This window comes from Dryobates pubescens, chromosome 1 (assembly GCF_014839835.1).
Source record: "Dryobates pubescens isolate bDryPub1 chromosome 1, bDryPub1.pri, whole genome shotgun sequence".
In the NCBI taxonomy this organism is placed as follows: Eukaryota; Metazoa; Chordata; class Aves; order Piciformes; family Picidae; genus Dryobates; species Dryobates pubescens.
The window spans coordinates 20,094,384-20,120,035 of NC_071612.1; the positions used below are offsets into that span (position 1 = coordinate 20,094,384).

Consider the following 25,652-nt stretch of genomic DNA (forward strand, 5'->3'; position numbering starts at 1 on the left):
TAGTCTTGTACTCCCTTTCCAGAAGGACAGCTGTGAGCCAGAACAAGGCCTTGTTCTATGGGCAATGCACCTTGTTCTCTTTCAAATAACCAGAGAGCTGGTCTTTCAAGAGCCCGGCTGTTGGAATCATCACAAATTACTAAATACATCACTGTGCCATCAAAAGCCTTTAAGACAAAGTGCAGTGTGTCTTAATGTTGACAATGACATTAATAAAAAAGTTTGTTGTTGTTTTGTTGTTTCTGCTACCTTTAAACTGCTATTTGATGCAGGTGTTTCGCTTGTTTTGTTTTGGCTAAGATGACAAGAATGTTGTGAGGGCTTTTTTAAAGAGTAGAAATTTTATAATTCAATTAATTCTTTGGAGAAATGTATTCCTCTAGTCAAAAGATTTAAAGCACATTGGTTTCAATAAAGTAGTGTTCTAAATCAAAGGCAATAGCGAAAAGCGATCACTTCGAAGGTAGGACAGTGCATTCAGATATCACATCCGTAAAAGAAAGGAGAGAATTCCCTGAGCAATTTAAACAAGGACCTTCTGTAGCTTTACATTTGGTGCAGATGAGAAGTATAAGTTTTGTAAACATCACAGTTCAACTGATGTAATTTCATTCAGTTTATGTATGAATAAGAACTTGTATTTTTAAAAAAAAATATATTCACATGTTTTCTTTAATACATGCAAAAATATTAAAGTCTTCAAGAGTTATATAACCTTTAGAACTAAGAAATGAACGCATTTTAGGAAGATGAGTAGCCATTCTCCTCTAAAAGGAAGGTAGGGAAAATAAGAAGTGAAAGTCCCTCTAGGATTTCACATCATTCCTATTGCTTCCAGGAAAGAACTGCTAATATGTAAAATCTCTAAAGATTCAAACAACAAACCACAAGGACCAACATACTGACCTTCAACCTAAAATAACTTTTACTGTATATGGACCTTACTCATACATTTTTTTTCATTGCCTTGATAAATAACATAGCATATTAAGCACACTGCATACTGTACCTTTGTTAACATAAGAAATTCCCATGAAGAAATGCGTGTAAGGAATACCTCAGACCTGGATGTGCTCACTTTGCCAGTTGCTAACCACTCTGGTAAGTAAAACTTCCTGCCAGTATGAACAACTAGATCCTACGGGAAGGAAAACTGGCATACTCTGCCTCATCACATTGGCCCTCATACCACACATTTTATTAAGGACACATTCACTACCACATACACCAGCACACGCATGTTCTGCTTAAACTGTGGGTGAACAGCAAACAGAGGCATTATTCCTGTGTAAGTCCTTTATATCCCACTCCTTTCACTGACTCTTAGAGGATGCTACTGTTCAAGGTAGTCTCCCAAAATAATAAAGACTATTTGACTATGCCTACAAAAAAAGATACAAACCATATGGCTAAATATGCAAATTAAATGGGATAGGTAAATGCCAGGTGGATTTACATTCATGTAGGTTCATTTCAGGTAAAAGTAATTGGAATGGCGTATTCTGAAAGCTTTCAGTCACTCCACATAAATAGGGATGAAGAAAAAACTTTGGCACAACTACTCAATCCTCTGACCCTGGCAGGAAAGTCAAGCTAATTGACCAAAGGAATTTAGATGTAGACTTCCTTGAAGAATGTAGGATAATAAATCAGTACATTAAAAAATAAAATAAAATATTGTTTTCACTAAACAAAGAACCATCTCATTTATTCTTTCAACTCTAAACACTGATATGTTTCAATGCATATCAAATTTTGAAGCATTCAGAAGCTAAAGCAATTAGGAACTCACCAATCTAATCAACACAACATATTGATTTTTTCTGCCTGACAATGTGCTTGCAAACATAAAAACAAACCAACACAATGTAGCACATATGGTAAGGTGCTTAATGAGTTTTCTTTCAAGATGTTGTAAATAGGAACAGCAAATCAAAATATGCCCTTAATAAAACTAGGAAATTATGCCAGAAGCCATCTCACCATTTTTATAATATTGTTTAAACAGATTGACTAGTTGACTAATTTCCAACAATGACACTGTAAGCATCATAATTTATTTATTTTTTTCACTTCAATGGCCATACACTAATTTACTGAGTGCTAGATAACCTACCAGATTCCTACCTGGAAACTCAATGACCAGCACTGTCCTAACCACAAAACCCAAATAGCTGAGTTTATATTTTTAAGGCTTCCGTACAACATGCCTTCTTTTTATTAAGTGGCAAAGCCTCAGGAAAACATTGCAGACCTGATCTGGAATCTGGTGGACCTGATTTCTGCCCTGACACATAGAAAGCTTAAATCTCATGAATCAAACTCTCTCACATTTTTTATCATTGGGAATTCTTTGACGGTGTACTGGCATTTTGGTCATATTCTTTACCATGATACTTCTCTTGCATCACAATAATGTAGCTAGCATACAATTCTAAGAAAATAGAAGAAAAGGAAAACTTACTAGATTTCAAAATAGTGTTGTCAGAGTCATTAAAATATGTAACAACTCAACAGAATCCACACAATTCTTCAGGAGGTTAATTACCACTGAGTTTTAAAATAATTAACATCATCTACTACCAGAATCAACATCTCAGTATGTTACTCATATGTTGGCTCATCTCATTATATTTGCCTGCAAAAAATCCATAAAGGGGGACAAAACTAAAGAAATGTTTTATTAATAAATTGCAGATTTAGTATCATATTATGATATAAATGTATGTCAATCCCATATACAAAAGCACTGATTGCAACAAGACAGTTTGAAATGAAACCAGGCTTTTGCATGATCCCACTTCCTGTAAGTGGTTTAAAACTAATTTTTTTTCCATTTTAATCCAGTATTTCAAAGCAGCATCTGGGCAAAATAAGCTTTTAATATAGACCAGTGATTTATCTATTGCTTGCAACAGTATTTGGCAATAAAAAGATGCATGCAACAACTTCATACAAAGCAATTGCAAAGTCATTCAGAAAAGCAAGTGCTTGTAAAAGACAATTAGTTTGCTGAGAAAGAAGGCAGGCAGTAACATGCATTTTGAATGACATGTCTAAGTTTCAACAGCAGCTTCCAGGAAACATTTACATTTCAAAAAATCTCTGCTTTGACCTCCTTTTCCCTAGTTTGCTTACTGGCAGATAGGAGTACATGACAAATGAACCTAATTTAAGTGGGCTGAATGCCAGATTGCCTGTTAAAAAGAGCACTTGATTGTACATTAGGTGAGAGGTCAGTGACACTGAACACCAGCAGGTGTAGTAACAACCGCAGGCTTTTTGTAAAGGAAATGCAAACAAGAATTCACCCCGAGGACATTCAGGATAGTGCCTATCTGCTTAGGTACCAAGTTGATTGGCAGGTAGGATTGCACATCAGGGTATTTGGCGATGCTTTGTTAAGCTATATCATGACAGGACTTTGAACAGTATGTCATGAAAGACAGAGTCTTTTGCTAAAATCATAAACCACAAAACTAGTCACTGAAGAAGAAAGAAGCTTTTTTACTATTAAAAACCCCTTAAAATACACAGAATAAACCATTCTGCATCTCAATACCTGTTTTCTCCATGCTCCAAAGCCTTTATTCACCGTTTGTAATTTAAAAATACCAATGTTTGAACTATCTGATCATTAATCTTTGAAACATTTGCTAAAAGAATATTAGGTTCTTGCAAGCTCTGTAAACCCTACCCACCATTTCTGATTTAATATAGAAGAACAATAAGTAAATAGGACTTTAAACCAGTGATATTCCATCTTACTAAATTACACCAAGTAGTCAAACACCCCACCTGCAGATTTGGAGGCTTTATATTCCAACTCCTGCTGTTTGATCTAAAGGAAAGTGATTGGTTCATCAACAATATTTTCCTTATACAGAAGCCTGCTAAGATTGCATTATAATACTAATTGCGAAGCACACAATTTATAGCAATCACAGTGCAGTCCTGTAACAATGACAATGTCCACTACAGCTTTTGTATATTTGGGGACTTTATTTTCTGTAATACCACATCAACACTTTATTTCTAGAAAGTTTGGATCTCTTTTGAATAAGATTATTTGTTTCATGTTGGTTTAGAAACTGGCATGTTTGTTTATGTTCTTCTTGATGTCATGACTAAATTTTTTAGAGTTCTTGGATAAGGGTAATTTAGTTCATTATTGGTAGCAGAATCCTAGCAAAAACTGTGTCATATGTATACCTACATTTGACCTTACCTAATAAAATTATGAGAAAAATAGTTTGCTTAGTAATTAGCTCACTGCTTTCCATTTTCTGAAATATATTGTTCTGAATTATCACATACAGCAGGTCCTGCTTAGTGAAAGAGATGGCTTGATTATGTTTCATCTACAAGTATTTGTGCTACAATTAATTTTGAATAAAATTTTTCTTAAGATTATGTTCTATCACATTCCAAGTGAGCCTAGTTATTAAAAAGACACTCACTGGTGAGTATGAAATAGAGCTGAGGTGATTTATATTTAGATTTCAGTCATTATGGTCTGATTTATCCTGGGAAACAATATATACTCATGAAAATGAGAACAGCATAGCTCACATACTCTCCATTTTAAAAGTTCTTGTGTGAAACATTTGTCCTTAAATATGTCAGTGGGAAAACACTAGAGTATACTGACATTACTATGTTACTGTACTGTAAATTCTTTGGAATGGTGGTGGCTTCTTGTGCTGTGTCTTTCCTCTTCAACAAACATGTATTTTCCATATAATAAATAAAATTAGATGAAACAGTGAGAAATTAGAGTTTTCTGAACCAAATATTACACTTCTGGAAACAAAATGAAGGACCCATTGTCATTACTTTTGAAGTTTTTACTTCTCTGTGGCTTACAGATCTTCCAGGTTGTCAAGTCTATTTCTGAATGGTTTTTATGTATAAAACCATGCACAACCACATCCTACACTATTGTTTCACCATACTCAAAATTTACAGTGCAGCTATTAACAATTTTCTCCAAAAACAGAAAACATACACAACTGAAAGGTATGTAACAATTCACTTGTTGAAGGAATTTGTTGTCTGAAAACAGAAATGCAGTATCATAAGCTGCTTCCTAATTCTGCCTTTAGAGAATTTTGTATTCAAGGACAGTTTAGTAGCAACTTACGTGCATTGGATCACATAACTTCATGAATGTGAATGCACCAAGACAGCATTTGAGATATTTCTAACATAAGTTTTTACCTGAAGTTTGCTTTATGAGTGCTGAGGAGACACTTAGCTTTGTCCCATCAGGCCATTTAGGGGAAAATGTACTTATGTGTTAATCACCTGCTGGGTGGTGGCAGGGAATCTGTCCTTTGATCAAAGGGAGACATACTGGTTTTACTTTACATTCTGTCTCTCCAGCTCTCAACTGGCCCATAGCTGGAGGGATTCATTTCAGAATTTTTCTTTATTCCAAGTATTCTGTTACTTGCTGCATACCACCACCCAAGACATCAGGGCTAAAACCAAACACTCTTTGTGGTACACCCATATGACAGACTTCAAAATGGAAACAATATTTAACTTAAACCTGTAAGATCAAGTTTGCTGAAATCCTACAACACATGCAGCTTTTGAACACTTCAACATCAGATCAAAGTTTGATAGACAGAGTCAAGGAGAGAATAAGTACATTTAAACCTATCAATCCTCAAGGAAAAACAGAGTACATTGGTAAAAGTACAGTTGGCAGTAGTCATTCTGTCTTGCTGCTAACAGCAGTTAAATATAGCCAGAGAGCTCATGTTTTTTTCTCTGCTGAGTATCTTTTTTTCTGTAAATAAGGTAGATAGAGTTCTCACTCAGCATGTCTTAAAATACAATCTTAGAAGTTACACTACTTTTCAAGAAGTGAAAGTGTCTTTTTCTTCTGATTCTTATACTAAAGGACTATTTTCAGATAAAACTTTCCCAGACTTTCTTCATGCAACAAGACTGCCTCAGTTGAGGATATACATGCAACTCTAGTAGATTTCACACTAAGAACTCTCTTTCCTACAAAATCAGAATACAAGGTACTATGAACACTGCAATATGTGAACAAGTAGCCTTCATTTATTCTAAATTAAAATTAGAGAACTTATTAAGCAATTAAAAGAACTCTAACTGAAAGAAATAATTAGCTGAGAATGAGTCCTTCACTCTTGCAATCAGTTGCAGGCTTTTTATTCTGTTGACAGGTTCAGTTCTAAATCTCTTACTATTAGCAAATATTTTTTGAACATACATATTTTTTCTTAAAATGAATGGCAAGTCAAGCCCTAAATATTTTTCTACCTATTAATTACACACTGGAAATGCTTTACAAGCCTCAAGGTAAATTGATATGCAACGCTGCAGTTGTAAAACTGTTCAGTTATAAACCAGCTGACAATAAGATAGTTTCTTATTAACATTTCTGCCACTGACTATAGAAACTAAGCCAATTTACAAACGAAGAAAAAGATCTCATGTGGCCACAACTGTGTAAACGATGGAATAAAAGCTGAATCTGGTTTGGTAAAGAAATAGGGGGCGGGGGGAACAGCAAATAGATCATGAGTGGTTTCAGAAGTTTGTAAAAAAGGATGAGCTACCAGTCATAAATATTATAAAATGAAGGCTCCAGGATATATGTAAATATCTCTACAATTTTGCCAGCCTCAGAGACAGTGTTAGTGAGGGTATCCATAGGGTGGATAAGGAATTATGTTTTGATTAAATCTAACCACAGATTTAAATAGAGCAAGGCAGAGAAGAACATTTAGATACTTGGTAAAAAAAATTCATTCAGTAAGATGACATTGAAGGCAAGTCCAACACTGGATCAAGAACTGCTATAAAAATATTTAACAAAATGAGTAATGTATTTCACTTTGTTATTTACACACACACACACACCCCCAATTAATGCTGGTAGGATATACTACTCAAATTTTTTAAAAGTAAGTAAAAAAAAAAAAAAAAAAAGGAAAAGAAAAGGCAATCTCAAGAGCAGTTTCCACACAAAAGGCTTGAACAAAACTTAATTCAATCAAAATGTTAGGATCTGTTATTACTTACACCAGTGTAAATTCCTATACGGGTGTAGAACCAATGCAAGTCAGACCCAAAGCCTCTAACTGCCATAATAAAAATCATCCTAGCTAACAGAATTCCCAAATCATTAAAAACTTACCTCAGTGTTTAAATCTGACCCTATCCGTATTCTTAGAACTAAAATGAATCCTCATGAAAAGCTCACATGCAGGAGCCAGGTCAAAAGATGTAAAAGACTACACAGAGAATCTGAGTGTACTGTGTCGCTTTGATGGCTCCAGCAAATAAAGATTTAGGCTTCAGCCACATTAAGGAGCAGTAGTCATTCATAAACACTTACAAATGGACTTCAAGATCTGCTATGAAGAGCAAAGCTTTCAGCTTTGTTTGAGATTTATCACCTAATACATCTCAAGGTCCTAGGAACCACGCATGACAAAATTGTGTTATTGATATAACTGGCCCAGCAAAGACTTATAGCAAGATCCATAAAAAAAACAAACACCCACAACCAAAACCAAAAACCTTCAAACAAATAAATTTTAAAAAGCCCAGCAGTTTGAGGAACAAGTTTTCCTAGAATTTAACAGAGATTTACCATTCAAAATTATAGCTCCTATATAAAATGTAAAATATTATTTATTACTGATCTCTATTCTTACATCTGGTAAAAATATGTCTATCTGAAAAATGAACAAAGAGGTTCTGATTCTGATTAGTTAAATAAGAAAACTGCACTGGTTTAATTTAAATTATTTTAATAACTTGATTACCTAAATTGGTGCAAAAGCCTTTGAAGACAAAGTGATTTCAGTACAAGTCTTTTTTGGTTTAACTTACGGACATAATTGTCTTCCAGACTGAGCTTTTCCACTTGAAGATGTTCCTGCCACTAGCTGCACTTCACTAACCATAAGCTGGATGTTACCACAGAGTTTCCAACAGAGTCAGAAACATCAGAGTGCTCTCTAATGCATGCTAGGCAATGATAAACAAGCATGCCTGATGAATGTGTCTTCATCACTATTTGAGATAACCTGGCTTAGTTTCCTTGAAGTTCATATTGGATTGTTGAGATGATTTTCCCTGTTGACAGATCTAGGGAGGGTAACAACCTCTGGCAGAAAAATAGTAATAAGCACATAAGGGTGGTTCTAACAACATCATCAACTGGCACAGCTGTTTCCAGAGTTGCCCATGGTCTATGGCTGTGGACAGATATCCTTATCTACATCTGGATATGTTGTTGAAAGAGATTCCAGATGCTTATGTCTGTCACTTCTAAGACTATTACTCCTTCAAATTTTCCAGTAACATTATTTGAGGGGATAGCTTGCTCATTTTAGTTAAAAAGATATGGTTTAAAAGAAAACTAGTACATGAATGGTTTAGATAGCTTGGCTCACTATGGTATAGCTCAGAGCCAGGCTTAAGAGCTTATGATCAGGCCAGATAGACAATCTGAAACACTTCAGGAGGGAACCAGTGTAACCATCACTACTCTTCTGGAAAACACACCTGTAAAGATTTTCATTAGTGAACTGTCTAGAAAACAAAGATCAAAAGTGAAGCAAAACAAAGCAGCAAAGCTCTTTTGTGATATGCAGGGATATTCCATCATAACTGCAGTTGCTCCTTGTCTAGTGGGTGATTAGCACAAGAGATTTTTGTGAACAAATGAGAATATTGATGCCAAAAGGGATGCCTAATAAGAGGAATATTAACAGACATTCCTTAACTATTTCTAATCCAGTACATCTGCATTACAAATGTAGTTGTTCTACATTTGTAACTATAGTACAAGTATACAAATAGCTCAGTGTTGTCAAAGCAATGTTCCCAAGATGCTTGATACTGAATGTAATTAAATCACAGGAACAATTTTTTTTTAAGATTTCTGTGTAGTGCTCTCTGTTACAGAATTATTTATAAATTATTATGTTTTGACTACTGATTCAAGGCTCCAACTCAACCCTGCCTAATGCCTTTGGCAGAAATTGAAAATGGCTGCACAAGCAGTATACACCTCCTGGAAGAGCCTTTGGATCTACACCTCACTCAGCTCAATTACAGCTCTAGCCACCACACCCCACTGTGTGTGGTGTTTCAATTGCTGCATGTATGTGATCTGAAAATCTGCATTGTAATGCACTGCCAGGATAACATGAAGCATAAGAGACAGTGATGTTTCTCACACCTGGCTCCAGGCCTTGCAGCTAGTAGGACTGGATGTCTATGATAGCAGTCATCATCTATCCTAGCTTTTCCTTGAGGAAACCAAGACATATGCAATGACAACTGGTATTGCATTAATGTTAAGTAGGTCAGTACAGGGAGGTGGGTTTTTTGTTTGCTTGATTTTGTTTTATTTTGTTTAAGAAAAGCAGCATTTTAACATCGTAATTAACAGAATAAATACATTTATTTATATCAAAATTTTTGTTAGGTATTATTTTCTGTACTCTTCTGAACATTTTCTTTTGCATTTTTCATAAACTTCCTAGAGCAATGATTCTTATTAAAAATTGAGTGTTTTCTTCATATTTTAGTATTCACTTGTAAGATCTTACATTCAGTTTAAGTTGTATAACCTTTGATGAGGTCTTTAAGTCAGCTGGTACTTCTGCTTCCAAACAAACCAAGGCCTTCCAAGGAAAACATTGTGCTGCCAGTACCATATTCACATACTCTAATATTCACAAACAATTGCTTGAAACCCTTTTCAAGACATATAATAGTAATTTCATACGATAAATGAATATTTAGAGAAGTGCAGTCCAACAAAATGTAATTAATAATTGAATTTACCTCTTTAAAGCATAGTTCTACTACTTTTTTCAAGATGTCAGTTTAGCCTCAGGTGTCCAGATGCATCCAAAATATTTGATCACTTCTCTTGGTGTAAAGTCAGTGGTAATCTGCTCCTGCTTACGACTACAACATTTTGAAACAAAGTTTAGCTGTGAAAAGACATACTGCCTTTTCTCACTTTCTGTGGTCTTAAAAATTGCTCTAGTATATTATTTATTTTTACAATGGAAGATTATAAAAGAACATGACTGATTATTGTAGGCCCTGTGATTGTTGTCTTTAGGCCAACTACATCAAAAGCTTTGAAGTTCAACTCATCAGCTATGTTTTCTGACTGTTTGCACACCTTCTGCACCTGCAGTGAGGAAGCTGAGGCCAAAGTTCAGGCCTCATGCAGCTAAAATACCTGACAGACAAAAATCTACTGAACTTATATAATAAAATTCTATAGCTAGACATGAAGGTAATTTGGTGTCTCATAAATACCATGGATAAGATAAATGCCTGCTGAAGCAAAAGACACCTAGTTTGTACAAATCTTTTTGAGAATACATGCACAGATGTTTTTGTACTATGAACAAATCAAAAGACAGAAACTGCTCTGAGTGAAAACTTAATAGTAGAGAAATAAATAACCAGACTTTCATTGACTTCAGTGGGCCCCACGTTTCAACTTCTGACCTTAACTCAAACGCATTAGGCTAGAGAAGAGTTGTAACAGAAACGTAAGAATTTTATCTATTTATTTTCAAAAGAACAATGCTAATCTTCTTTACTGATCTTCCATTCCAAAGGAAACACAGAGTAAGTTCCATACTTGTCAAGCAATTTATGTATTTCCAGTGTATAATCAATTAAAGCAAATTTAAAAATTACATACAGCTAAATAAACTACTACATATTTTAAATGAAAACCCTCTTTGATGATGGGCAATTAGCATCCAAAAATACTAGCAATAGCAAGGAACATCGTGAAGACAAAAAATAATTTTGAAATGAATATAAAATTTCCCAATTAAAGTAAGAACTATAAACATCTTCCGTTACAAATGAAAGTATTTTAGCAGGAATGAAGACTAGTCATAATCTGTCCATAGTTTGCAAAACAAAACTTTCTAGGCAGGTTTCTCCTTTAGTTTAGTAGAACCAAGTTGTAGCAAAACAACAATCATGTCTAAAAATTCACAAATCCAAAATGGCCTTGGGCTCCAGTCAGTGTAGCAACACCCATAATTAAGCATAGAACTAGTATTGGAAGAAACCTTCAAGGTCATTGCGTCCAGCCCATCAACCAATCCAACCAACCTAAGCAACTAAACCATGGCACCAAGCACCCCATCAAGTCTCCTCCTGAACACCTCCAATGATGATGATTCCACCACCTCCCTGGGCAGCCCATTCCAATGGGCAATCCCTCTCTCTGTATAGAACTTCTTCCTCACATCCAACCTAAACCTCCCCTGACGCAGCCTGAGACTGTGTCCTCTTGTTCTGGTGCTGGCTGCCTGGGAGAAGAGACCAACATCTGCCTGTCTGCAACCTCCCTTCAGGTAGTTGTAGAGAGCAATAAGGTCCCCCCTGAGTCTCCTCCTCTCCAGGCTAAGCAATCCCAGCTCCCTCAGTCTCTCCTCATAGGGCTTGTGTTCCAAACCCCTCACCAGCTTTGTTGCCCTTCTCTGGACTCTTTCCAGCAAGTCAACCTCCTTCCTAAACTGAAGGGCCCAGAACTGGACACAGTACTCGAGGTGCGGCCTAACCAGTCCAGTGTACAGGGGCAGAATGACCTCTCTGCTCCTATGGCTAAGTTAAAATGAATACTGCTAACAGTCATGCTCTTTATTTTTTCATTGCTTTGCATGCTACTAAGACTGATTTCAAAGTTAATACGTTCCTCTTTTTGTTCCAAAATAGGCTAAACAGAATACCCAAACATAAATAAAAATCAATTATTTACAAAAATCTTGCCATGAAATACTGAAAACAAAACGCAGAAGAATAGCTAATAGCCAAAGTCTTTAAATATATCCTTATATAGTAAAATCACAAAATTTTATTCTGGTTTAAGTGCTATTAGTATGTACATCTTGAAAGAGAACTGTTAACCACATCTCAACAAAGACAAAGTTAGGCACCACATCATTTTTAAAAAGCCTTCTCCTCCACATGCCTAAAAACACACAAAACCTCCCTGACCAATAGTTAAGCAGCCACCTTCTTTCATAAATCTTGTAGACAGTTTCTGCTTTGAAGGGTTCCTTTATAGAATGACACTGGCACTGATGCTTCCTAAAGAATTGCCTCGACAGTGTCTACTAAGTAAAATTTTTAAATTATTAACTTTACTTTTTGCTCCTAAATCTAAATTTAGCAGACTAGCTTCACGATTCTAGTTTCACAATCAGAAGGCATCATTTGCTGCCAAGAAGAAGCGTCAGCCTCTCTTTGTTTCAGGCGTGAAGCTAACCCTGTTCTAAGGATAGAACAAACTCAAACACACACTCCTAAACATCTTTTAAAACCTCTAATTTACCTGACATCTGACGAAGAATGAAGGCTACAAACAAAATACTGTACAAACAGGTTGGAATTGATTTCTATTACAGACACGCATGGACAACTTGTGACAACTGTTTTCCCAGTGTCTGCTGCACTTCAGTGGGAGGAACTGGAAAGGAAAACATCAAAACACTTGTACTCCACCTGCACACATCGGCTGTGCCACAAATTGTATTTTCTGAGAGTCACATGGCTTCAGTTACCCATGACAGACTGCTATGTAGGCATAATTCTTACAACTTATCATCACCTACTGATTTTCTTTTATTTTCCTTTTTTTTTTTTTCTTTCTCCTTTTTTTTTTCCCCAGGAAGAGATCCTGTTTCTTACAAGCCCTAACAAGTGTAGCTACATGTGCTACCAAATTTGCTGACCAGTGAGATTTCCCTGAACACCTCTGTCTCTTCCTTAATGAGCAACTAGCTCTCATTAACCTTACAAGATATTCTTCTCCTGCCACTCTGTTTCCAGCATCACTTCGTGTCACTCTTGTGTAGTATTTTCAGCACCAGAGCAGCAAAGTTTAGAAGGACTTGACTGAATTTTAACTTACTACATTTTAAATATCAGTAGAAAACCAGCCAGCACTACCGTTACTTAGGTAGGGTACTACATCACGTCCTCAGGAAAACTTTTAATTGCATGAGACTAACTGTATAGTACATAAAACTATTTTAGTAAGACTACATAATCAGGTTAAAATTAAACTTGAAACAACGAAAGTTAAGAAGCCAAAAATTTTGGTATCTCAGAGCCTTTTTGTTTCACAAGGAAAAAAAAAATCTTAGAAAGAAGTTAACTCCAATTCAAATGCAAGTAGTTTATTTTACAAACCTGTAAGAAAAATGACATTTTCTCTTAGTCTCTTGACAGTTGTTTTTTTTTTAAATTATTGTACACTTTCTACAGAAGTTTTAAAAATCAAAACAAATGGTCTTTGAGAATTTAATCAGTTCAATCACTCGTCCAACTCCACTACTATCATGTAAGAGCTGAATCATCCTGCCTAATCCTGCAGCCACAGTGCAGAGAAGGTAACTGAAGTGAACTGCTGCACTTGTCATTCCTGATGGTGAACAATAGAATAGAACAAATAGAATAGAACAAAACCAGGTTGGAAGAGACCTTCAAGATCATCATGTCCAACCTATCATCCAACACCACCTAATCAACTAAACCATGCAACCAAGCATCCTGTCAAGCCTCGCCCTGAACACCCCCAGTGACGGCGACCCCACCACCTCCTCAGGCAGCCCATTCCAATGGGCAATCACTCTCTCAATTGTTCAGGAAGTTTCATAACCTTACCTCGTTGAGAAGAGCATCCAAACTCAGTGGATGTGCACTGTCAAAAACACAGGACAGAGCACTGTGCAGTGATGAGTTTACACCTAGAGCTCGAAAACTGCGCAGAAACGGATTTATCATAATCACTTCCTTGGATAGTCTACTCAAGTTAACAATGCCACTTTTAAATAGTCATGCAATATTCAAGACACTTCATTTTACCTTCATTATTAATTGTTCGAGCCATCGAAGACAAAACTTGTGTCTTATTTAACCAGCAGTAGAAATTATTAAAATGTTCCAAAACTAAATCGCAGGCACTATTCCTTTCAATCCATAACTACAGCTTCAAAAAATGCATTTTTACAGGAGTACCAAACAGCAAGTTATAATAAAAAAAAATATGGAAACCCACATACTTTACAAAGACAGTGTCTATAAGACTTAAGTGTATCAGACTTTAGATTCTTAGTATTGGTTCTATGTAGAAAGAGGAAATAATCATATTAGCCAAAATTTTCATTTCTTTAACAGATGCAGGGCTTTAGTCTATGTGGCAGAAATTACCATAGAGCTATCTACCAACCAAGTGATTTTTGATTGCTGCTCTGCGCAAATAATCAGAAAGAAGGAATAAAGACCTCAAAAGTAGTTTACATCATAACATTTACTCCTCAAGAACACTTGTAAGAGCTGGTTTATTATGAGAGCTAAGCAGGTCAGTTCTAACTGAGCAACCCTCAATGTCGAGCTAGATCAAGCTGTTAGCTCTCAAGTATGTGCACAATAGGGAAAAAAAAAGCATTTCTAAGTATATCTTTTGCAAGTGTCTTTTCTGCACAAATGTCTCTTAACAGTGAATATGAGGAAATTCACTATTTTCATAACAGGTTATAGGTCTGGGATCTAAATTATTTTTTCCCCTAGCGAAGGAAGTTTGTGACGTAAATTTTCATCTTGTGATAGCCATTCCAGTAGACTCATGGCTCTTCTACCTAAAAGGACAGGTCTACTCATGAGTTTAGTCTGGAAGACAGGCAATGCCTGCTACCAGCTATTTGTTATACTACCTGTGCAGTGCTCCCTTGAAAAGAAACAGCAAACAAGTTATTTGCCAGGGGTCTGGTATATACCAATACCAGATAAATTATGTTGACATTTGAACAAGATCCAGAGAGGAATGCCTGTTTTTAACTTGGAAATATATACGGGTATGGAAAAATAAACAAAGATCTGCCCTCCACACACCAAACAGAAGAATGATGCTGACAAACATCTGAAAATTACATTACTTTTAAATAACATCATAAATTGCTATTAAAATATCATGCAACTGAAGAGAAGAGAACTTACCAATTTCTTAAAACACAACACTAAGAAAATCCACAAACCTTTTTTTTATTTTTCACATGTTTATGTGGGAAAAAAACCCAACAATTCCAGATTCACTTTAAGGCTGCTTATTTTCAAGCAAGAAGAAAGTGTAATTAAAAAATTCAGAATATGAGTCATATCCTTTCCTACTATTACCACCTGCAACATGTATGTCCATAAACACAGAAGTTATCTATACATACAACCTGAACAAGCAAGATGTATAAAACTGAATCAGAAAGTGTAAAACCAAAAAAAGGATGATAACTTTAGGCTGATAAACCAAAGTTGCTTTCTTTTAAATGTTAATGATATCACAGGGTCTGTTATTTTATTGTACAATTGTTGAATCAAACTTCTCTGTGATAGGAAGCTTCAATAGCTGGCTGGCTTAAATAAATAAATAACTACAAATTATTCATTATGGTTAGCACTAATTTTGCAATGCACAGCTATTCTAAAAAGTAAATGTGAATCCAAAACTTATTTTTGAGACTGTATTCCTGTGAAACAGAACAACTTCCTCATAATATGGATTGTAACTCTCCTGGAGAAGAAAAAAAACAACAACCAACCACCACAAAAAAATCATACCGGGTTTACTTAGGGTGACAAGGGCTTTAATAATAACGTCAACTTATGTAAGTAGAGTTTGCTTCTCATTTTTTCAGTAAGAAGAAGTGACATGACAACATTTTCAAGGAGAAAACTACCAGGCCTGATGGCCTAAGCAACATTGAGACCACAGTGATCATGAGCTATAAATTACCTACAGCTTCAAAGGCACACACCAAATAAGTGGGTATGCACTGATCAATAACTGACAAACAGTGACAATATGGGATTTAATCGTACTTGAAAGAGATTTAAACAGAAGAAACTGCACTTTGTACTCTTAAATATCCCAAACAAGTTATTCGAGGGATGTTAGTCTATCAGATTATTTCAGGCATATATTGCACTGGTAGATTATAATTTCCCTATTAAAAATCTGCTGCTTATTCTAAAATTTCACTAAATTTTTTCAGCTTAATAGATAGTCTTACTTTTCCCCCATCCATGTTCTAGTTTCTATTCCACTTAAACTGTGGCAAACTTTCTTCACTATCAAACTCATTTTGTAAAGATATTACAGTTCTCCTACAGATATTTTCAAGACAATAGAGAAGATTAATGCTAGTTTGAAGAAATATTAAGCTACTGAAAAGAAAAGGCAATTGTTCAGACAGATGCAGATAGAAACACAGTTCTTTTAAAGTTCTGTACCTACCTTTAGCCAAAATGGGCTATGAAAAAATTTGAATCATTAGACCATTAAACCGTAAGATATATTTTCTTATTATTTATTGCATATGAGGAAACATGTTTTGCAGAATTCACAAGAAACACACAGCTCCATGCAGTTTAAAATAAAACAATAACAATTAGACTGTAACTTCAAAGAAATAAAGAAGAAAGCTTCTTACCCCTCAAAACAAAACTGGAACTTTGGTTTATAGGAATGGCTATGCCCATATACCCTCCTCATCATCCTGTGTGCCACATATTAGGAGATGCACAGGGAAGTTGTTAGCATTGGAATGAGAGAAGAAAAGGTTAGTTACCATCATGAATATAAAACAGAATTTACTTGGTTGTTGAACACTTAAAAAAAAAAAAAAAGCTAGTGAAAACAACTGAATAAATTTGTGTTACTTATACATGAATTTACATCTATAACAACCAAAAAACCCCCAAGAACAGTGACATAAACATTTTCTCTACTCAGTTAAAACAAGGTGTAGGAAGTACATTATAGGATTAAGTGTTAAAAGATTATCTATTTTTTATTTGCACACAATTCAAACCAACATGGACAGCAGAAAAAGATCAAGCCTTATAAGTAAGCAAAGAAATGACTGCAACCAAATTCTCTTACATTGTTAGGTTAAAAGATACAATAGTGCTGCAGAATGAAAACAAATATGTCATTATGGAAGTGAGCTTTTCTAACATGCCATCCAGTTTAACATCTTTTAAGCAATTCTTAAATGCTACGAATTTGAATAACATTAGACAGTATTGCTCCTTCTTTGCATCTTTAACCATTAGTATTACTCAATTATTTAGAGTTTTAATGATAGACACCATAATGGCAATCATAATAATTTCATTAATTTGTGCTTAAAAGGTACTATTTTACTGTAGGTATGCTGAGTTTTCTTAAGCTGAAGTGTTTTCTTTACATTTATTAAAAACTTGAAGTTAAAAAGAACAACACAACACATTTTTTCCCTTTTAACTTAGCCCTTCAAATTAAAATACAATCATATCCTTAAAATTCACCGATTAGTATTTAAGAAACTTTTACAAATCACATTCTATAGTTTCAAGACTTTGAAAGTTGGCCAGTGTAACATATTGCTGGCACTTAATTAAATTTAAAAACTAAATAAAATGAATGGTAATTAATTATGATTGAAATAGACAGGAATTTTAGCCTGAAAATATACACTGCCAGTATCACTACTGTTCCTAGTCCATTCTTGGAATAAAAAAGAGCTCCCAGATGTCAACTGTTATTAAAAACCAGATGTTAAGATAGACGTCTTGCATGTTGCTGAATTAAGTAAAGAAATCTGACAGTCCGCTATAAACTTAGCTATCATTTAACACAGAAGAAATGTGGGTAAATTTTTTATAGTTAACTTGGAACATATCTTAGTTATAAGGTCTGCATAACTACACCACAAAACAAAGACACAGTTAAGGCCTGAAATATTCTTATTTATTTCTGAACCAAAGGGAGAGATTATGTAAAACTTCCCATGAGCTGGCTTTGCCTCGCTGAAAAAACAAGCCCTTCCCTTGGAATTCTACAGGAGCAACTTTTATTCAGGCCTAATAACACTAATTGAACTGACTTTGAAGCTGACAGTTCTGCCAGAGTAAAGGTTGAAGAAAGTCCGAAGGATTTCTTTTCCACTGAGTAGTTTGATCCTATTTCACTAACAGAATGCATTAGGTTAATCTTTGGTAATATCTTTAAAAACAACCAAAAAACCCAACAAAACTGGCAACTCAGGACATTTCCAAATGACTCCTAACTATACAAAGCTGTTTTGTTGTTTATTGTACTGTAATTATTCAAATAGGCAGAAGAGTTTAAAAATCAAATATTGTCAAATATTTTTAAAGAGTATTATGGGAAATTACAGACTATATAGTATGACACTGATCCTGATATCCAGTAAGAAATAAATTAAAAGCTGGAGCTCAGTTCCTGTCAATCAGCACAGCTTTATTGACTACAGTACCTATCAAAATATCTATCTTTTTCAATTACATAAAGACTCTTTTTGATAAGGTAAGTGCTTTGAAATATTATGCTGAAATTTCTGTAAGACATTTGATTACGTGCCACAAGACAGTGTCAGTGAAATTAGCTCTAGACAGAATGAATGTTGCTGGAGAAGGAGGGGGACCTGAGGGTTGCTTTTCTCACCCCAAACTTGTCTGAGAAAGATTGCCAGGAAAAGCAAACATATTTTGAATTAGCTGAATAAATGTTATCAGCCACATATATGTATCATTGAAATCATATGTACAGTGTCATCAGTTGAAAAATATATAGGGCAAACAGAAGACAGGGGACTGCACCTGAAATCAGTAATATCAGGAAGGGCTTTAGAGATCATGGTGGAAATGAATATGTAATACAATGTTGAAATCAGGAAATTGCTATAAAAATATTGAAAAATAAAACAAACCTAACTGTCCTCTCAGAAAATGTTAAAAGATTGTTTGATTACTATTAATTAACACACAGAGAGAAGGACACAGTTCTTTTCTCTTGCAGAAAAAGGCTAGGTGGGGAGCAATAGGATGCGATTACACTTCAAATACAATATGTATTTTTCAATAGTGCACCAGTTCTGGATGACCTGCAGATTTTATAGAAACTTAGATACTTTCTATAAAGGCATGGCTAACCTTATTCAAAACAATGTTTTTAAATTACAGATTAAATGACAAAATTATTCAGTGGTCAAGTACAGATTATGATCACAGCCCACTTCACCTTCAAATCTACAGTTAATAAAAATCCTCTTCCATCTTTTCACCTCACTTCTATTTTAGTGAGAATGTCTGTGTCTTGACTCCATTCTGTACACAGAGTTTATTACATATTTTCCAATTTTAGTATTTAACAAGTTCATAAAAATCAATTAAACAGTGATATGTTTTGACAAACTGAATAGAAAAAGCAAAGCCACACTGATTTAAAACATTTCATATTAAAAGCATCTTCAAAACTAGTCTCAGCATACTGTCTTGTTTCAAAACCTGTATCTAAATACTATTTTGACTTGATTTATACCTTGGAATTTCTACACAACATATTTATAGAAGATAAGCTCTGCACTAACCTCAGCAGAGCTCACCCACTTAGCATCCCTACAAAAACCCCAACATTTCATAATTATGTGCTCTATTACTTAATGTGTTATTGTTTAGTTAATTATGTACTATATTGATGCTAGGCAATGCACTGATTTAAAAATACTTGGTGCTGGATGACGGTTGAGGAGAAAAGTAAAATTCCTGCAGATGTTGGAAAATATAATTTCTCTTTTAAAAAAAATTAAAAAATCAAAAAACCATAATTGCATGATATGTGCTGTTATTGCTTAATGTAACTGAAGCCAGTATGTACAGATGCAAGATCTTTAAGGAGTATTAGAAGAATCCAGTGATTGCTTACTATTCCCATTATGCACATAGGTTGTTTTCAAGCCTGCACTACTTCTTTCTAGTGCATGGGATCAAAATTATGAGGTAAGACTCCACTATCCTTTTCATTCTGCTTCCTGCTTTTAACAAGTGAATATTTAATGGTGCAGATTCTTAGCGTTATAGGCCCTACAGCAGGAACAACTACGCAGAAGTACTGGATAAAAAGCAAGAATCAGGACTGCAGTTCTCAATGGTTTTGTGAATAAACTATTCTAGCAAGAAGCTAGCATTTGGTACCTTGGTGCAAACAGATAAAATAAGAGAATAAAGAAGTATTCATTAATGCTCTGAGACAAATGAAGTTCATTATCTATTTTGGCATTCTTGACACACTGAGGCAGAATAAAAGCTTCAGTTATAGCTTTTAATTTATTAATATTGGATAAGAGGCTTCCAGAAGTACAGTTATGCTTTCGTATCAGTGTGTATCCTAGAGAACCATTAATCTATGGCTCTTTCAAACAATAAATTATAATCAAGCTTTTTTTGTGTACATTAACTGCCTTTTAAACTTCAATCTTTCATCAGTTTATAGGGTCAAGAAGAGCAATTCACTGACAAAAACTGCAAAACAAAATCTCAGTTACAGAAAAAACAGAAAGGGGAAAAAAATCAAATCAAAATTCAAGAAATGTAACTTGAATTGCTAAATTAGTGTACACAATTATTATTAAATTACAGTATTATTATTTTAAAATGTACAAAATTTAATATCTTGAATACCTTGTATTTTAGGACTGATATCCAAGGCTCTAATTTGGACATGTGCTCAGGTACAGTACAGTGGTATCATCTCAAGTAATACAAAATTCACTTATGCCTTTGTACTTTTGTCATTTATATATAATTAATTCATTTCTTTGATCTCATCCTTTTGCTAGCCATTTTTTTTCTGTGCTGCTACTTACTCAATATGACTTACTGTTCTTGTCCAATTGCCACAAAACCTAGCCTTAAAACCTCAAAACTAGCTTCAAAGTATCAAGACAGGGAACTTAAGTAATTGATTGGAAAACAGTACACAGAGATGTAAAAAGCTTGTATATAGAAATTTTCTGGTTTATTATTGAGATGTGTCTCAACATGAGTTTTGCAGGCACATTTCTCAGGCATTAATGTTTTAAGGTTCATCAATGGGTTTATTTTGCTCTGTCTCCAGGCTGAATTCACTTTACCAATTTCACCGTGTTAGGGGCACCTCCTGGAATGCATCTTTCTGTTAATCGAATCAAAAAGGACACCTGTGTGCCCACTCCACCACTTATGGATATGAACAGTACAGTAAGTATGAATGATCAGGAACTTTAGACCAAATCTGTACCCTTGATCAGAACTAAACCTCTAAAGCAGATGCACTCAAGGACTGCAAAATTCAGCATAGTGCTATGAGGTCATGCTGCTGTATAAAATTTGGTTACCTGAAGAAAATAGTGAAACTGACTCAAAACCAGACAGTAAGTACTTGTATGAAGATGAAGTACAGCACATGTCCCTTCACTTTTATGGCATGCAAGTAACTTTATAAAATCAATTATTTAAATAAAAATAATAATCCTAATCTCCTTTTGGACATAAGTTTTTGCAACATAGGCAACACTATAAACTTGAATTAAGCTTTTCTGGCTCTCTTCCCACAAGAGAAGACCCCTCCTGACAAGGTTCATCACATTTCCCTTTCATGTGCTGGCATGCTAAACATTAATGCCTTAATTTGGGTTAAATAAATCGAGTGATAACCTGCTCATCTCTTGAACTAGATTTCTGATGACTGATTTACATTACTCTCCTTATTATCTGTGGCTACTAATGGGTCATTAAACATGTAACTACTGGCTCTGGACTGTGAAACTCTCTTACTTACAGCAAACAATTACACTTACAAATATTAATTTCCACTTGTAACACAGAAATTTACCTGCTAAGTAGTGATGTTTCTTTCAGATTGTGAAATTAGTCAAACCATAATCTTTCAGAGGTTAGAGAGACTTTTATCTGCTACTCCTTTTCTAAGGGCAAACATATGAGTACTGATCTCGTGAACTCTCTACACACTGAACAATTGACTACAGAAGAGTTTTGGGCATGAATGATTTGAAACACTGAGTCTGTAACTGGAAAGGGGAAAGACTAACAGTGGATTAATTTAAGGCTTCAGTGCATAGAGCTGTAGAAGGTCATTATTTTATGTTTCATTTGTATATTCAAAAAGTTAAATAAATCTTAAGAATTGCTTCAGCAATATGGATTTATGTCACAGGTCTATTTTCAAACCTATCCATAATAGAAGGGGTCACAAGTAACCATGCATCACCTAATTATGAAAATGACCATAAAACCCATCTCATCATTTGTTCTGTTTGTATATAGTTAGGTCAAAAGAAAAAAAAACTCCCCCAAAAAACTGGGGTAAGTGAAAGGTTGATTCTGACCATTTACTTTACAACACCCAGACTAGCACTAACATGAATAAGATGTTTCACCAGATACTTGTGCATTCTAAAGCTTTATCACTAGATGAAGTGGAAACTCAATGCTTCTCACAAGAAGTGGTCCGTGAAATCAGATTTGCAATGCAAAAATTTATAGTCCCCTTTGTAGTGAAAGCCTGTGACATGTTATCTCACTTAAGTAACCAGCACCAGATATGCAACTTTTGTTATCAAGTTACTGTCTCCCAGAAATGCATTTTTGGCTCTTTCAGCTGGTCTAAAGATCTATTTTAGACTATGACAGTGGCAGCTAATTTTTCTAGTAAGAAATATAAGATAAATGTAAACCTCTATATAAGTATTGTATATTCTAACACACACATCCAAGGGAAGTGAGGGGGAGAGGTTTCTATAGCTAAACATGATCTCAAAAATTCTTCCATATGTGGAAAAGACTGCAAAGCTAACATATAAATATAGATATATATAAATATACACACCGAGCAGTATGTATACATTTATATCACATTCATTAAACCTCAAAACATAAAATAAATTCATTTCTGTAAGCAAAGGAGAGGTATAACTTTTCAATGTACAAAATCCATCTCCTGGAGTTATCATAGACAGCAAACCCTATTTTCTACATATAACTTTTAATATAGCTCCAGTTTAGCTGCTTTCTTTGTCAAATTACATCTATAATTAAAAGGTATATGAAAAATCATCTGGCTACACTATAAGAGTAAGAGGCAGGAATAACAAAAGCATAAACGAATATTAGAAACCTCAATTGGATCTTTCTTACAATAAAAAACCTTGAGTAGAGTGCAATGTTTGTAACAGTAAAATAGCAGTGTCCCAAAATCAAGAACTAGAGTACCCCTGAAAGACAAGACTCCGACCAAAGTCTTCCAAATTTCAAGGCATGCTCTTTTGTTCCACCACAAGTACAATGTAATCTATACAAAATTCAGGTTCAAAGACATTCATATTATCAAAATCTGGCCAAGCGTCTGTGGAAGACTATTCTAGTTTTGTTTCTATGGCAAAAGTACAGAGAAATACCTAGACAGATGTCAAAAGCAGGAAAAATCCTCTGTATCTACTGAAATAAGGATATGGTAACACTGACTTTTGGGAAGTACTTAGAAATTACATCCTTACTTGAAGATGTATTTGCCGTTCAGTGGCATGTCTCTAATAAACGACATTGCTATGATATCTGCATACAATTACAGAAAAGTTGCTTTTTAATGATGACCATGAGACAAACAGGATTTTATTGCATTCAGTTCAAGTCTGAACAGTGTGTGATATGAATCACAAGTTCTTGTGTTACAGAGAAAGAATATGTGCGGCAAACAGAGGAAAAAAAATAGGGGAAATACTTAAATATGTGAAAGCGTTTATATGACTAATTTTTACTGCACTCCTGAGACCTCAAAACATTGATTAAGTCAGCATAATACTAGTTATTTACAGTGGATATGGCTGGGATTGTTTATACTGAATGTACCAACAAGTAAACCTTGCCCTGCCCAAATTCCTAAATTAAATAAATCCATGTGACTCCAGTGAGCTTAGTGCAGGCTCAGCACTGTGCTAATGCGTGCTTCCTTGAAGCTTGAGGCACCAGCAGAACAAGTTCACATATATTTAGTGAACAGACATGAGCAAGCTCACACCTGCCCAAATACAACGTGTAAACATACAGGGTAAAGAAACATACAGAATATTAAACAAAATCTGGGTCAGGGAGGGAGCCAATAATCCCAATTTAGCGCATTAAACAGCTATATCATATAACTTCTATTACACATATTTATGTCCCTGGCACTTTGGGGTTTCCCCTTATTTTTCCTTTCCTGAACAACTAAAAGACAATGTTTTAATGTTGCAGAAAACTCCCCAACATGGTATTTCAGTTTTTCAGATACCAAACTTGTGCTCAGACTGAACTTTCTACTCACTGTCTAAAGAAATCTGAAGAATTTTACCATAAGCTAAAACAATCTCTTTTGGTTTATGTTTGTTCTCCTTTTAAGTTGTGTTGTTTGGTTTTGTGGTTTTGTTTTGATTTTTCTTGAAGACAAATCCTAGTTTCAGTATTCCTGAGGCCTATTTGGGAGTCTCAGGTTGGCAATTTTCCAATACAGCCACAGAATATAAGGCATTGTGCTAACAGGCAGGGCTGCCAAAATACACAAAGTAGCATGCACTCCTTTCCCCTAAAATTACATATGGATCAATACAGTGATTTGTAGATCAGGATCCAGACACTAAAATAATAATCGTTATTTGACTGTCCTGTGGCTCTGATTTCAAAGTCATCCACCCCAAACAAAATCCCACCTGACCTGTTCAGGGTTTTTCACATACCATCTTTCAGCAACTCCAAGATTTTAGCAGTTTCAGCTGACGAACAAAAACCTGCTGCCAAGACCAGTTACCACTTTACAAATCAATAATCAGGGGTTTTTTGAGAGCACAGACTTTTACAAAAAGTTACCTTTTTTAGTGGCATTCTCTTCCTTCACAACAGTTGTCAAGTTTTGTGCATCTTTGCATTTATTTCTTTTGTCAGATGACTCAGTTTACCAGCATACTCTAAAAAAAATCTTTTGAAAGCTACATGTATTTAATACTAATACAACTATCAGATCTTTAAAAACTGGCATTCTGACTGAAGAGTGACACTTAGGGAAGATTCATAGCTGCATGCTGCCCCCATCTTTGTCCTAATAAGAAGGACTTTTTCTTTAGGTAGAAGACTTCAGAAACCTTAAACTACCTTTTAGTTCCTTTTGCTGAGATTTCAAATTAATGTAAAACTTGATGGTCACATTGAGACTAATTACCTCTAAACACCACTACCTTGTACAAAGGCCATCAAAAATGTTTTAAATATGAGGAAAATTTCTATGTGGCAAGACGTAAAAGGAAATACTACACGCTTACAACATCATGTGAGATTCCATTTTCAATTACAGATTCTAAGAATAGGGCCAACTTTTTGAAAAGCAGCCAGCTCCTCCAGCCTTATGGCATGCCCTATGATATTCATATTTTTTCTTAAAATTAGATATATACATATATTTTTTGTGGAAAAGATTATCTTTCATCATACAACAAAATTAAAATATATTTGTAGCCTTGGTGACCATGGAATAAAGCATTCAACTTCCATTCAACTACAGCTTGGGAATACAGGATACTCTTACAAGATGAGGAAACCCCTTACATATTATGTCTTTAAAATTCTGCAGTACTCTGGGAAGGAAGAAGATTTGATTGTCCTTACAGTCATCAAGATTGGCACTGAAGTCCTAAAGTATGAAAATCATTTAGATGGTATACCTTCTGTCTTCCACCATG

The 25,652-nt window shown here is 34.9% G+C and overlaps 1 protein-coding gene across 11 annotated transcripts in view; it reads right to left on the reverse strand.

Moving 5' to 3' along the window:
• ERC2 (ELKS/RAB6-interacting/CAST family member 2) overlaps positions 1 to 25,652 on the reverse strand; it is a 458,989-nt gene that overhangs the window by 92,327 nt on the left and 341,010 nt on the right. For all 11 annotated transcript variants that reach the window (XR_008462285.1, XR_008462284.1, XR_008462281.1 and 8 more), the window contains one exon: positions 16,536 to 16,601. Coding sequence is in view for 1 of the 11 variants with exons in the window: in XM_054162220.1 (XP_054018195.1) it covers positions 16,575 to 16,601 (27 nt within the window). In the remaining 10 variants the exon portion in view is untranslated. The remainder of the gene's footprint in view (positions 1 to 16,535; positions 16,602 to 25,652) is intronic.